Raw genomic sequence first — 17,331 nt, 5'->3', positions numbered from 1 at the left:
AAAATAAGCGAAAATTTGCACCCCGCGAAAATAACCCGCTATACGGTATGATACCATAGAAATACTTAAAATGCAACAGACCGTGAGAGACAAAGATGAACTAATTTAAGCTTTTTGTAGATGAGAACTAGCGATTACAGACATCACACAAAACTTATGCATTTCATCTTACAATTTCTTTTTTTTTAAGCTGAAAATTATTTAGTAGTGATATAGTACCTCTACTTAAGAGTTACATAATGAGAGCGAGGATTGGATATTGTTTGATATCCAACTTGTGTTCTCCAAGTTCAATATAATAATAAAAGAGCCATCATCATTTGAATTAAATGAAAATACTTTTTTCTTAAATGTGAAATAAATAAAATTAAAAAAAACTTACCAGATACAGGTGTATATGTTGTTGTTGGAACACTCACTGAAATAGAATTTAACAAATTTAGTTACTCATTAATCATCTTCTAAGACAAAAATCTCATTTTGGAGATTTGTAATCATATATAAACTTTAACATGAGTTCACACACTGGAATGTCTTGTCTGCATACTTGTCTATGAATGAATTGCAAATTGTAAATTCTTAATATACAGGTATCTATATAGTAAAACAAAAATTCAACATTAAATTGATTCATGAAACTGAGGTTCATGTTGATTAAGCAATGAAAGAAAGACATATAGATCTACTGTCATTATATATACACCAAATATAGTTTATCTGTTATGAAATGTATACAGAACTAATCACCAAAACTAATGGTTGACCAATCTTTAGTGGAAAAATGAAGTTGAGGTCAAAATAATATTGCAGGATGAACATGAACACCATGCAATCATTTCATACATCAATAATCAAGTATAACTGAACTTTTGCTGACAGTTTCTTAAAGTGAACCCAATTGTAAAAACTTAATGTTGATTGTCAAATGAATTTTGAAAATGATTTCAGATTAACCCTATCTGACATACACGTATAACTTGCAATGATTCCATATACTAAATTCACCTGTCCTTTTACTCATAACAACAAATGTACTTCAAATCACATAATAAAAACACTAGTTTTTTAAGCAGTCCTTGAACCATAAAAATGAGATCATACTGTATATAGTTTTTCGTTATCATAATTGTGAAAATTAGCCATCATTGTTTCATATTCTGTTTCAATATTCAAAAGTGAGACAAAAATCAAATATCAGGGTCAACTATAAAATTCCTGCACGCGAAACATAGAAGCAATGCAGTGATTTTTTTAAAAACTTTTATATGCATCTCAAGCACTATCAGAGTAACAAGCCTGTGTAGTGCCTTATATGAGGAATTCAACAGCTAAATAGCTTCATAGTAAAGCTCATGTCTTATGTCTTATTTTCACCAACACCAAAAACATTGTCATATTTTGGGTTTTAGATTTCTATTTCCTCTCAAAAAGATATGCAAGAAGTATTAACCACAAACCACACAATTATGCATATTTTTGAAATTGACATGTGTCAACAAAATTCCAATGGTCGGAAAAGATACCTTTTTTTTGTTGTTGTAGACTCAATAGTTTCTGTTGTTCGTGTAGTACCAGGTTCATTTATAATAGTTAAATATGTTGTTATAAATATAATAACTGGAAACATAAATTAAGCTGTGTCGTATAGAAATCAAACTTATGAAAGTGCACATGTACATGTAAAAGACTTTGGTTGATTTTGGAATATTCAAAATGAAACAGATGTTGAATTTTAGTTTGTTTTGTAGGGTTCTTATAACAACACAGTTTTTTTTAAAGAGTTAAAGACTTTTAATAGAGATTTTTTTAACTCGAATTATTTCAATGTATTGATATACATTTGCATAAGGTTGAGTTATATCTGACACAGCTCAATTATTATACTATCTATATTAAGACTTGACAGAGTATAATATAAATGTGTTTCCATTTTTATGTTTACAACCATTTCATTCAATGATAATGTAATTTTTTCTAATATAAATGTTTAAAATACCTCACTTACAACAATAGCATAAGAGTAGTTAAAATTATGTTTATTATAGATGACATAAAAAACAAATAATGAACAAAACTGACTAATTTGAAATATGACTATACATATAGTCTACCCACTATTTACAACTTCCTTTGAAACTGAAATTTACAAAAGCAAATTAAAGAAATATGATGTGAAATATATATAAAATTCATGTATTTTTTTGGCGAAGCAAAACTATCTGTGCACTCTGTTGCATTCTACATAATAAACTAATCAAATGCTTTAAGGAAGTGAAAATCAAAACAATTTAGAAGATTTAAAGAAACTAGGTATATCTTAAGATTGATAAGCTTGACCAGAAAATTGAAATGGTAGCAAATAATAAAAGATCATAAAATAAACTAACCTGTGCAATTTACATCTCCTTGACCAGTATAGCTAGAGTCACAAACACAATCAAAACTGCCATCTGTGTCAAAACAGGAAGCGTTCTCTGTACAGTTGTTCAAACTACTACTTCCACATTCATTAATGTCTATAAGAAAAAAATTAAATAATGCCATTAACTGTTAACAAGTTATAATGTGTAAAAGAATAAGTTTAAAAATAAAGCTGGCACATTCTGTATGTTTTCTTCATTGCCTGTGAAAATAATTAAGTTTATAATTATCTTTTTAATCTTATAATTATTTACATAGTTTATTCATAATATTCCAAACAGATGATTAAGATGAAACTTTCTACAATCACATATTTAGGACAACATAGCATGATATCCCATACACACATTGATAGCATTTGTACAAATATTGTTCATTTCACAAATGAGATAAATAATTACTGTTAAGGTTTGATAGTTAAATTAAAAGCAGAATAAAACAAAAAATGAAAAAAAAACAACAATAGCAGAATTGCACATTGTTGCATCAATGTCATGCAATAAAACAACACAAAAATATAAAAGAGTACAAACTAGAGACAAGGCCTGCATACCCAATTTAAAAAATTGAACCACTTGGACAATTTCATTCAATATTTTCTATTAATCTTAGTGAAAAAAAAAACCTGATGTACAATAAAACTGTGTACAAAAAAAATCTAAAAACTACTCTGTTGTACAGACATACTCTCAAGAAATGTTATAAGATGTCATTTGCTGTGCAGAAGTTTAAACAAATATATTATAAATCATAATTTTGTTTTAAATATAATTTGAGTTAACAAGAATGTGTCCCCAGTACACGGATGTCCCATCCGCGCTATCATTTTCAATGTTCAGTGGACCGTAAAAATGGGGGAAAATCTCTAATTTGGCATTTAAATTAGAAAGATCATATAATAGGAAACTTGTGTACTAAGTTTCAAGTTGAACTGACTTCAACTTCATCAAAAACAACCTCGACCAAAAACTTTAACCTGAAGCGGGACAGACAGAAGGATGAACGGACAAATGATCAGACAAACGAACTAACTGAAGAACGCACAGAACAGAAAACATTATGTCCACAAATGGGGTATAAAAATGCAAAACTATCCATAACTTATTTTTTTAAATTTTCAGAATATCTGCATTAATGAGATGATGAAAATGAAATCCACATTTATATCATATATATAGATGACTGAGATATTGAGATTTAAATATGAAATCTATATTACATTTCATTTTTTTTTAGATAAAGGTGGCAAGAACTCAACTTAAATCAGTTTACATCAATTTGATAAACTTACTATCACAGAGATTAGAAGAATTTTTCTGATATCCAGCATTACATACACACTCGTAAGAACCAACTGAATTTTGACAAGTTGAATAGGGAATGCCGTCACAAGTTGTTGCATCATCACATTCGTTTATGTCCATGTCACAGTTGGCTCCCTTCCATTCATTTTTACAAGTACAACTACCATTAACATTGTTACAGTCCATTGTATTGGCCATAATACAAGTACAGGCCTGAGAACAGCTATCTCCATAGTTTGCACTGTCACATTCTGAAAAAAAACCCTATTATAATGAAGGTCGTAAAGTGGGGGGGGGGGAGGGGGGGGGGGGGGTATATGAACAGACAAACAGGACAGGAAATAAAATGGCCAGTTCTCTACGATCGAGAAAATTAAATAATAGCTTACATGCTGCTTTTAAACCGATTTGCATAAAACACAGTAAATATTGAGCTGAAGCACAAAAACATGAAATAAAAATTGTAATCATCTTGGCTGAAAATAATCATTTTAAGGAACATAGTTCAACTGAGAAATATTGTAAAGCTTCCAACTGTGTTATTACATTTTTAAAACTATAAGTTAGTTTTTCTCAGAAATTCAATAACAGGGTCATCAATAATAGATACTGTATGCTACAGGGTTATAATCGCAATAATTTGAACTCGCATTTTGATTTTTTTTAATATCGCAAAATTTAAGGTTGCATTTTAGTTCAGAATGACAAAATTTCAATAATAAATGCACACAATAATTTCTGAATTACAGTACTTGAAAATATAAGCGTACCTTGGCAACTTTCATCAGCTATTTTCTGGTATCCAGTCACACAATTGCACTCATGGGTACCATTTAAATTGTTACATTCAGAATTAGATGTAGTATTACATATGTAGGAAGTAACTGTACACTCATCAACATCCTCAGAGCAGGTGGTTCCTTGCCAACCACTCTTACATGTACAACTACCATCAACATTGTTACAGGAATCTGTATTGGTTGCAACACAGCTACAGGTCTGAGCACAGTCTTTACCAAATGTGTTAGAACCACAGACTGGAAAAGAAATGATTTTAATTCAGGAATAACAAGGATGTGTCCATAATACACAGATACCCCATCTTCATTATCATTTTCTATGTTCAGTGGACCGTGAAAATGGGATAAAATCTCTAAATTAGAAAGATCATATCATAAAATACATGTGTACTAAGTTTCAAGTTGATTGGACCTCAACTTCATCAAAAAACTACCTCGACCAAAAACTTTAACTTGAAGCATGACAGACGGACGGAGGAACGAACGACGGACGAACAATGATTATATACTGTCTTCCTGTCAATATCAGAAATAAATAAATATATATAACCAAACATTTATATTTAATTGTAAAGATTAAAAGTACAAAACAGTTATAGATGAGCCACCTCATGAGGCTTTTGATTATGTGATTACTTGGCTGTTTATAGTGATTATTTGATTACCAGACCAAATATTTCACGATTATTTGATTATTTTATAATCTAGAACTACATTTTTTAATTATTTGATTATCTTGTTACCTTAGCCGTATTTGGCACAACTTTTTGGAATTTTTGGTCCTCAATGCTCTTCAACTTTGTATATGTTTTGGCTTTTTCACTATTTTGATCTGAGCGTCACTGATGAGTCTTATGTAGACGAAACGCGCGTCTGGCGTATGAAATTATAATCCTGGTTATTTTTGATAACTATTTACACCACTGGGTCGATGCCACTGCTGGTGGACGTTTCGTCCCCGAGGGTATCACCAGCCCAGTAGTCAGCACTTCGGTGTTGACATGAATATCAATTATATGGTCATTTTTATAAATTTTCTGTTTACAAAACTTTGAACTTTTCGAAAAACTAAGGATTTTCTTACCCCAGGAGTAGATTACCTTAGCCGTATTTGGCACAACTTTTTGGAATTTTTGGTCCTCAATGCTCTTCAACTTTGTATATGTTTTGGCTTTTTCACTATTTTGATCTGAGCGTCACTGATGAGTCTTTTGTAGACGAAACGCGCATCTGGCGTATGAAATTATAATCCTGGTACTTTTGATAACTATTTACACCACTGGGTCGATGCCACTGCTGGTGGACGTTTCGTCCCCGAGGGTATCACCAGCCCAGTAGTCAGCACTTCGGTGTTGACATGAATATCAATTATATGGTCATTTTTATACATTTTCTGTTTACAAAACTTTTAACTTTTCGAAAAACTAAGGATTTTCTTACCCCAGGAGTAGATTACCTTAGCCGTATTTGGCACAACTTTTTGGAATTTTTGGTCCTCAATGCTCTTCAACTTTGTATATGTTTTGGCTTTTTCACTATTTTGATCTGAGCGTCACTGATGAGTCTTATGTAGACGAAACGCGCGTCTGGCGTATGAAATTATAATCCTGGTTATTTTTGATAACTATTTACACCACTGGGTCGATGCCACTGCTGGTGGACGTTTCGTCCCCGAGGGTATCACCAGCCCAGTAGTCAGCACTTCGGTGTTGACATGAATATCAATTATATGGTCATTTTTATAAATTTTCTGTTTACAAAACTTTGAACTTTTCGAAAAACTAAGGATTTTCTTACCCCAGGAGTAGATTACCTTAGCCGTATTTGGCACAACTTTTTGGAATTTTTGGTCCTCAATGCTCTTCAACTTTGTATATGTTTTGGCTTTTTCACTATTTTGATCTGAGCGTCACTGATGAGTCTTATGTAGACGAAACGCGCATCTGGCGTATGAAATTATAATCCTGGTACTTTTGATAACTATTTACACCACTGGGTCGATGCCACTGCTGGTGGACGTTTCGTCCCCGAGGGTATCACCAGCCCAGTAGTCAGCACTTCGGTGTTGACATGAATATCAATTATATGGTCATTTTTATACATTTTCTGTTTACAAAACTTTGAACTTTTCGAAAAACTAAGGATTTTCTTACCCCAGGAGTAGATTAACTTAGCCGTATTTGGCACAACTTTTTGGAATTTTTGGTCCTCAAGGCTCTTCAACTTTGTATATGTTTTGGCTTTTTCACTATTTTGATCTGAGCGTCACTGATGAGTCTTATGTAGACGAAACGCGCGTCTGGCGTATGAAATTATAATCCTGGTACTTTTGATAACTAATTAAATAACCAATTAATGAATATGTGATTATATTGGCAAAACATTTGTGATTATATGATTACTTTGATATCCCCATGAGGGGCCTCATAGATAAAAAGAAAAAAATTGAAAACTAACCTTGACAAACATCTGCTGAGTTAAAATACCCCTCATCACAGACACAAACATAGGATCCATTAGTGTTTTCACACACTGAATTAGTCTGGCATATAGTTGTGTTTTCACATTCATTAATATCTGTTTCACAGTTATCTCCCTTCCAGCCAGTTTTACAATTACAACTTCCATCTGTTTTGTTACAAGAATTGGTGTTTTCTGTCACACATGTACAGTTTTCAAAACAGTTCTGTCCCCATTCACCTTCAGCACAAGCTAAAGAAATAAAATATTGAATTTAGTTAAGTATAGATCAACACCATAGAATTTGTTGTATTTTAATTTCACACAGAGATATACCCATATCTGAATATCAAGATTTTTTTAATAAGTTTGAACTACATGTATCAACTTAAAGATAAAGTATATAAATTAAAACATATTTCTTCAATACAAAGTTTTACCTCTTTTTATTTGATTATATCTAAACAATCTTCCTACATTTTTATTTTTTATTTAGAATTGTTTAACCAAAAAAAATGAAACATTAATTTTCTCTCCACACAATGATATACCAACCTGTACAACTTTGTTCATCGCTGTCCAGTTTTGTACCAATTTTGGTACAGGAGCATTCGTACCCTGGTGTTTCATCAGTACACGTATCACCACATGGATTGCTTGGCTCACACTCGTCTATGTCTGCAATATTTAATAAATATACCCTTCTTTATTTATGTCAGTAATAAAGATAGAATTATAGACATTTCTTGTAAAATGTCTAAAATATTCAATAGTTTTGTCATTTATAAATTAAAGATACTGTTATAGAAATTTCTGCTGAAATATACTTTTTCAGATTTTAATGAATCATTATGTCTTTTTCTTTTTCTTTTGATCTTTGTCTGTAGTCATTAAAATTCAATTGGGGATTTATTTAAATTACAAGAACCATTTATTGTGATTTATGCATTTCTGTGTTTTATTGAAATCAAAGACTCATTGACATTAATATTATCAGAGTTACTGCATGTCTTGCAAACTTCATGACTGTAGCATTTAAAAAAAATGGAAATAAAGAAATGTTATAAGGTGCATCTATTGTTGAAGACTGTGTAATGCCCTTTAGATATACCGGTATATTGGTTATTTTTGTTGATGTCTTATTAAGATATACCCAATTTCTTTTATTCAGAAGGATTATTCTTATTTACCATAACAATTGTAATTCTAATTTATAAACCTAATGATGGATTAGGTTTTAACAATAATATAAATATTATCAGTAATATCCAAAGAGCACATTTTGCAAATCTTAACTGTCTCAAATCACTAATCATGGGAAATATAAAACAAGAATGTGTCCATAGTACATGGATGCCCCACTGGTATTTTCATTTTCTATGTTCATTGGAGAGTGAATTGGGGTCAAACTCTAATTTGGCATTAACATTAGAAAGATCATATCATAGAAAATATGTGTACTAAGTTTCTAGTCGATTGGACTTATACTTCATCAAAAACTACATTGACCAAACATTTTAACCTGAAGAGGGAAAGACGGACAAACGAATGAACGGACGCACATACCAGAAACATAATACTTTCGTATATGTGTCATAAAAACCTACTTTTACAGATTCCAGTAATATTATCAGCCATCATTGTTAGATTGTATCCTGTTGGACAAGTACAGTATTCTGCTTCATTAGATTTGACTGCACACGTTCCTGGTGCGGTACAATTGAAATTGGTACATTTGGTTTTTACTGTAAATTAAATAATAAATACATATATAAATATTGCAATGCATACACAAATTTATTGTAATCTTTTACTAGATTTATTCATACATGATTGGTGCTTGATAAAATTTAAAAGCCCTTTTTTATCTTTTGATAAATTGCATTATAACAAATCTTATAATCCTTTACCGTTATCCAGAATAAGGGTAAAACATTTCAAAACAGTAAAATTTATCCAAACACATAAGTCTGCTAACTAAATCAATGGTTTACCTTTTAACAACCAACATGTTTTTTTTTTAATAAAAAAGAATTACATGAAATGGGAGTTAATTCTAATTTCCAACTAGGATTATATGAAATGGGAGATACTTCTTATTTCCAACTAGGATTATATGAAATGGGAGATAATTCTTATTTCCAACTAGGATTATATGAAATGGGAGATAATTCTTATTTCCAACAAGGATTATATGAAATGGGAGTTAATTCTTATTTCCAACTTTGTAGTTAACTAGGTGGAGCAGGAATTCAGGATTTCTGGCAAAAAACTTACTGTCACATGTCCTCTGGTCTTTTGGGCTGAGTATGTATCCATCATTACAAGAACATTTATAACTTCCTGGAGTATTAAGACAGTTCTGATCACACTTGTTCAAAGTTGTGTCACATTCATTGATATCTACAAAATAAGATTTCTCATTATTCATCTAAAGAAAGTTCATTAAAACATAACTGAATTTAAGTTCTTTTTATATATTTTGGCAGCCATTTCAAGGTGGCAACTTATTATATTTCTTTCTTTAACTCAATTACTCTTTTGTGTTGATCTATTTAAGCATCCAATATAAACAATTTTAATATTTTATCTGTTTCAATTTTTTTTTAACTTTATCTGCTAGGATATCATGTTGTCATTTGATTCAAATAGATGTGACAAGCAACTAAAATATATATACAACTTTTTAATTTACAATTTCAAAATCAAAAAGACTATGAGCTATTAAATAGTTTTTCCCCCATAAGGAAAATAATGTCGAGTCATTGGTTGATTTTTTTCTTTTGGTTCAAAGCATTGATAGCAAATCACACAACAGTTTGCTGAATATATTCTAGTAGAATAGACGTTCTTACACTTGTATGCGAATGTGTCCGTCATTTGGTAAAATTACACAGGTTCCTGTAAACTTTGACTTCACAATTAAAAAGTGGTTGTTGCTTGACATTAAAAGTTTATTCGAAGCAGATCTACTAAGGTTATTTGGAGACAAAATACAGCTAAATACCAAAATTTTAAATACATTTATTATTACACAGAATGCATATAATTAAAGATTGTGATAGCGGGAACTGATGTAGAATTTTCCAACAAAATACTAAATAATCAATATTACCTTGACATTTGTCATTATCATCTTTTGTAAAGCCAATTCTACAACTACATGTATAGCTTCCATCTGTATTAGAACATAACTGATCACATGGATTGTTATCACACTCATTTATATCTGGAAAAAAATAATCAGGTTTTACTTAAAAGCCCTCCAGCCATTAAAAAGAAAAGAAATTATTTTGGAATTTTAAACTAGATTCAATTTCTTCTACTTTTGCATGTTTAAAAAATCCAAGTCTCTGTGCCAAGAAAAAATAAATGAACATGATGACATGTCACAAATAAATTTTTAAAGTAACCTTTCATATAATGTATTTTATTATGTAGTAAAAACTTGATTGACAAAGATTGTAATACTTGATGTTTTATGGTTTGATATTATTTGGTTCTATTCAAGATTAATTAACTTTATTATTATTGTAAAAGACATTTGTGTGGGGTTCAAATCTAACAGTATAGGAAAAAACATTTTAATAATAGTACTGAAATCAAAATCATGGTTTTTTTGTCATTTACCAGTACAAGTTCCTGTGACTGTGTCATTCTGATAACCAGTCACACACTGGCAGACAAATGAGCCAGGTGTGTTGACACATCTTTGTTTGTTAGAGGTATCACATGGGTTGACTCCACCACTACACTCATTGATATCAGCATCACACAGTGTCCCCTGCCATCCTGATTTACACACACACCCAGTAGTTCTGTCACACCTCTCTGCTCCGGCCCCACAGTTACAGGTATTATTACAGTTGCCACCCCAGTGATACTGATCACAATCTGAAATGTACGTAAACATTATTCGAAATGAATTCGTTAATTCAATTTGTCCATTTTTAGTTCAACTTTGATGACTTAATTCAATGTTCTGCCAATTGATCAATTGTATTTATACTGTAACAACAGTAGTTAGTCATATCTAATTCAAATAAAAAAAATTAGAAAAAAATAAAAAAATAAATAAATTATGATTTAACTTTACTAAATATTTTGTACTTACTTGAACAAGTTCTTTGGTCATTCTCCAAAAACTGACCAATTGGACAACTACATTTGAAACTTCCTGCTATATTGGAGCAAGTTGACTTATCTGTACACAGATTTTTACTGTCATCAGCACATTCATTTATATCTACAAACAAAATATGCAAAATAAACACATTTAAAGTTAAGATGTGGTAAAATTTTAAAAATAGAACATTCAATCAATTTTTGTTCCATATTATTATTATGGGATATTATCATATTTCCATACATTTAGGAACATCTAGCCTTTTATTATAGTCTTAAATCTTTTTAGTAAATTTGGGTTCATTTGTATTTGTTCGGAGTTCATTGTGGCGTCCATTTTTGCTGAACCAGTTTACATTTTTGTTTAAGAGCCAGCTGAAGTTAGCTTCTGGGTGCATGTTTTTCTTAGTGGGTTGAAGACCCATTGGTGGCCTTAGGCTGTCTTGCTCTTTGGTTGGATTTTAGTTCACAACAAAGTCCTGTATTATACATGTTATATGAACACATAATTTAATATCTGTGACCATCAAATGACACTGATCATATACAGTAAAACCAATTAACAGTGATTTACCTGTACACGTTTGGTTATCAGCCAGTAGTACATATCCTGATTGACAATAACAAAATGCAGTGTTGTCTTTTAGTCTGCATGCATAACTACAGGTCAGATAACTCAGGGTACGACATGGATCAGACACTAAAATATGGAAATCATATACCTCATGCTTTTATCAATTAGTATTGTATAGTTTTAATAAGAGAAACGTAACAAAAAAATAAGGTTAAAAGTTATTATCAGCAATAAAGCATCAGAGATATTGCGATAGAAGAGTTTTTAAAATCTATAGTATTTCTTTTTAAATGTTCACTATAATTCAATATAAAGAAACTTATTTTATATACAGAAACTAATTTAATATAAAGAAACTTATTCAATATGCAGAAACATTTTCAATACAAGAAAAATTTTCAATATACAGAAACTTATTATATACATACAGAAACTAATTAACCTACCTTGTTTACAAGTTTTTCTGTCCGTGTTGAGTTCATAACCAAAGAAACATCGACAGTTATAACTTCCCACATTGTTGACACAGTCTTGTTCACAATCATCAGACTCTGTTGTACACTCGTTTACATCTGAAGTATGTCAAAGTTTTTTAAATTAAGATCTATTACTATCAACTAGGTTAAAAAGCAATAGAATTTCCAGTGGTTGTCATATTTTTGTCATTCAGAAAATAAATTGAAATGGAAAATCTTTCATTGTTTCTGCATTTTATAGATTTTGGATGATTTGAGTCTGAAATACTGTATAAAAATAAACACTTGTCTATTGTTGAAAACTATGTTTCTCTCTAGAAGTCTTTTGGGTTGTTTTTGTCATTGGGTTGGTTTCTTGTTGGTGTATCATGTTTAACAAGCAAAGCAATGAAAAAGTAGTTTTGTTTTTAGCACCACAAAAAATATTTTCGGGGTAGCCACTAGGTGTGCAACTTACAAATAAGCACCTGTTTATTTGAACCATAAACTCAAAAGTTTGCATGATAGCATTTAAACATGGAATCTTTCAAAAACTTAGATCTCAAGGGATATCCACTATGAACTATATAGATATATTAAATTTATTCTCTAATGTTTTATATTTTTACAAATTTGATCATACCTTCACATTGGTATGGATTTATTGTTTGGTACCCAGAGTTACATCTACAGGTATATCCACCATCTGTATTTTGACACCTTGAAACTGTGGCTGAACAATTGTTTGTTGTTGCACTACTACATTCATTTATATCTAAAATTAAGCATAAAGATATCAATTTGAAACATTGTGGTGGCGAACTGTATTTATATGAAATAGAACAACAATAAAAGTATTGAACCACAAATTTCATTAATCATAAAGTTTGTCACCTTTTTTTCTCCTTAATTTAATCTAGAAATTGCTTCAAAAATCAGTTATTCCCTAGTCTGACAAGAAAATGGATTTTGAACTATGAAAATAAAAAACTGGTCTCATTCTACAATATGTGTTAATGAAATACATTATAAAAAACTTTTCTGTACCTATTTCAACTTATATTTACCTGCGCAAGGAACACTGTCAACTGCAGACACTTTTTCGTACCCGGATCCACAATTACATTGATAGCCGCCATCTTCGTTTACACAAGTCTTGTCGCCATTTATACATATGCCTGGATTATCTACACATTCATTGACATCAACTTCACAATTATTTCCAAACCAGGCACTATTACAAACACATCCACGACTTGGATCACACCTGTCAGCTCCAGGTCCACAGCTACATTGACTTGCACAGTTGTCACCATAAAATGGATTCACACAGGCTGTCATAAGATAGAGCAAGCTTGTTAATACACATAATCAAAAACAATATATGCTTATATATTATATCAATGTATTGCTTTTTAAACTGTTCATTCTCATTACCTTTTATTTTGCTGGACTTCCAAAGTATCAGGTATTTTTTTGTTCATTTGAAATGAATTGCTGATAAATTGTATATTTTCAGTACTTATATCCAAATTTCCCCAAAAATCAAAATCTGGTAGGAAATATTAATAATTACTCATCTTTTTGTACAAGAAAATTCACAAGAATTATCATTAACATTCAATTAGTCTTTTGACAAGTCTATATCTCTGATTGTTTTAATGGCTTAAAATGTGCCAATACAGCTATTTCTTTTAAACTAACTATTTTGTTTAATTATGTGATGGTCAATAATATTTCGAACAAAAATGTTGAAGAGGGATTTTAATGATTTTTGCTTTTCTTGTCTTTGAAGGCTTTATGTCATGAAGGATAGCTAGCATATTAATATCAAACTCATATATATATTCAATACAGACAGATTGTTGCAAAATATGTACATCATGCCAATCAAATATTCAACTACAGGTAATACTTGTCTATAATGTTTACCTGAACAAGAGGTTTTATCAGCATTTAATTTGAATCCTGTATAACAGGAACAGGTATAGCTACCAACAGTATCCTGACAGTTATGTGTACATACATTAGCATCACATTCATTTATATCTAAAATGTAAATTTTTTTATTGCTGCAGAAGATTGCGACATGTATTTATTCACATAAGCTGCATATTACTGTGTGAACATTTAATTTTAGAGTATTGTCTTATGACAGGAATTTTAATATCATGTAAAAGTATATTACATTAGGTGCAATGATATTTAACAATATATAATTACATTAGATGTATGTGCTAACTGCACATCACATGTTATTCCTTAAGCAATTGCATACACAATAAAACTTATCATTCATGAGTACACATTGTCCCACAATAAAGTGCACACTCAGGTAAATAAAATTTAAAAAATGATAAAATTCTTTTTTTCATGATCCTAGCTAAAAAATGTAATTATAAGTATTAAATGCTTCTTTTTGTAACTTCATAGGGTTGTAAAAGCGTTGACCGTGCACACATTTTTAGAACGCTTCCGCGCTTCATACAAAATGTACTTCGGTCAACGCTTTTACACCCCAATGAAGTTACAAAAAGAAGCATTCAATTCTTAAATATACATATATATATATATGCCAGCGTATGTTGTTCTTTCCGTATCAATATCCAATCTGGTATATACAAAGAAGTCAGGAATCTGTAATTCAGTGGTTGTTATTAGTTGATAATCTGTGATAATTGTTTTTTGTCATTATTTTTGCATAAATAAGGCACTTGATTTTCTCCCTTTGTCATGCTGTATACTTTGTTATTAATTTATTTTTACTAAACATTATGAATCTTGTTAATTGCAGAAGACTGTATAGTGACCTCTAGTGGCTCATATCTAAGTCATTAGGTCTCTGGTGGATAGTTTTTTCATTGGCAATCGTACCACATCTAACATTTTTATATAATTGACACTTACTAGAACAATTGCCACTGTCTCTATCAAGTAGAAACCCTTCTTGACATATGCACTTCCATGTTCCTGGATTTGTAGTATTATCACAACCATATTCACAGGTTAAATTCTGCAGTGCACAGAAATTAAATATTGCTGTAAAAAAGATAGAAATTAAACAATCAGTAATTACAAGACTTGGAAGAGCAGAATAATGACTTACTGAAGTATATATTAACATCTTTGATTAAAAATTATTGGATGCAATAGAGTTAATATATTACCTTACAATGTATTCAAATCTTAAAGTATATATCTACCTTCACAAAAATTTCGATAAATCAACTTTTGATAATCATCTGCTGAAAGTTACATACAATTTTCATTTTCAAATTATAATAAACAAAATTGGAAACTAGACTAACACAATTACCTACATTCAATACACCTTCCTACTATATATGGTTAACGTTGTGACTTAGGTTCTAAATTACACTTACTTTGATTACATTTACCACCAGCTATCAACTCAAATCCATACACACAACTACATGTAAAGCTTCCATCGCTATTAGCACAATTTTGATCACAGCCACTTGTCCTTTCGGTGCATTCGTCAATGTCTGAAAAATAATTAAAATGATCCGAATTTATTACAGGTTAAACTTGATTGTGCAAGTTGATTTTTTAATGTTTATTATTAACAGTTCTAATTTCTGTGTTACTAAACATACAAATAGGATATCATATAATTCATTGAAATTTTATCAAAAAGTAAAAACACACAAATACCGAACTCCGAGGAAAATTCAAAAAGGAAAATCAAAAATCAAAAGGCAAAATCAAAAGTCCAAACACATCAAACGAATGGGTAACAACTGTCATATTCCTGACTTGGTACAGGCATTTTCTAATGTAGAAAATGGTGGATTGAACCTGGTTTTATAGCTAGCTAAACCTCTCACTTATATGACAGTCGCATCAAATTCCATTAAATTGTCAACGAAGCATGAACAAAACAAACATACTCAAAGAGTAAAAATGTCAAAAATAGGGGTACAACAGTCAATATTGTGTTATCATCTTAATATCTCTACATAAACAACAAATGTAACAAAGAAGCACAAAAAGGCATACATTAATTTAACATTCTCATTTTGCTTTTCTTATACGGCTGAATTTATCTATGTAAAGTCTACCCATAATGATAGAAGGTTTCATTACTGGTTTAAAAATGCGCGTTTGAAATTCGCACAGGTAGACATAAAAATAATTTTGTCGTATGACGGCATACATAAATGAAGACTTACGTAAAGTTGATATAACAAAAACAGACTTAACAGTAAAAGTAATAATAATAAATAAAATAATGGTGTGGTTCAAAGTATGACGGGATACATAAGAACAGTTTCACGTCAAATACGGCTGAATTTATCTATGTAAAGTCTACCCATAAATGATAGAAGGTTTTCATTACTGGTGTAAAATAGCGCGTTTGAAATTCGCACAGGTAGACATAAAAAATAATTTTGTCGTATGTCGGCATACATAAATACAGACTCACGTAAAGTAGATATAACAAAAACCAGACTTAACAGTAAAAGTAATAATAATAAATAAAATAATGGTGTGGTTCAAAGTATGACGGGATACATAAGTACAGTTTCACGTCAAATGTATATCATGAAAAACAGACTAAACAGAAAAAGTAGTATTATTTATACTCATGTCAAGACAAATTGTGTCAATGTGTTTACCATAATACTTTTTTACGTAGTTTATTGGAATAGGACTTTATAAAGTTTGTTATTTTTTATAATCCATTTAAAAAAAAAAAAATTTGCCAAAGTCAAGTTTCCGTAGATAGGAGCTTAATGCATCATTTTGCATGAACTACAGACTGAAACATCTGCTTGGAAAGTCACAGAGGTTAATTTTAATCTTTAATTTAATCATTTATTTTGATTGAGTCTAAAATAAACTAATGTTATGTTAGTACAAACCTTGACACAGAGAACCCACTTTTCGGAACCCTGCCAGACAGTGGCATGTAAAGCTTCCATCTGTGTTTGTACAATTACTGTTTGCTGGACAGTTATCTGTTCCATCTAAACATTCATTTATATCTGAAAATAAAAGAGTCATTTTAATTGCAATTATCAAACTCATCACTTTCAATGTTGGCATTTTTTTCTTCTTCAAGTAATGCAAAATATTATAAGAGTTATGAGAAAAAAAGAAGGAAAATACCGAAGAGTAATGAAAATCATTACAGAAAGAAAACAACATTGTGGATCGGTGATGTAATA

At 30.6% G+C, this 17,331-nt stretch overlaps 1 protein-coding gene across 1 annotated transcript in view; it reads right to left on the bottom strand.

The window, feature by feature from the left end:
• The window catches only part of LOC134706114 (uncharacterized), a 181,025-nt gene that overhangs the window by 23,585 nt on the left and 140,109 nt on the right, over window positions 1-17,331 (bottom strand). Inside the window, exon 68 of the mRNA XM_063564822.1 lies at window positions 383-418. Within this exon, the coding sequence (XP_063420892.1) occupies window positions 383-418 (36 nt within the window). The remainder of the gene's footprint in view (window positions 1-382; window positions 419-17,331) is intronic.

This window comes from Mytilus trossulus, chromosome 2 (assembly GCF_036588685.1).
Source record: "Mytilus trossulus isolate FHL-02 chromosome 2, PNRI_Mtr1.1.1.hap1, whole genome shotgun sequence".
NCBI lineage: Eukaryota > Metazoa > Mollusca > Bivalvia > Mytilida > Mytilidae > Mytilus > Mytilus trossulus.
The sequence above is the reverse complement of the archived record's forward strand: the minus strand, read 5'-3'. Positions and strand labels throughout refer to the sequence as shown.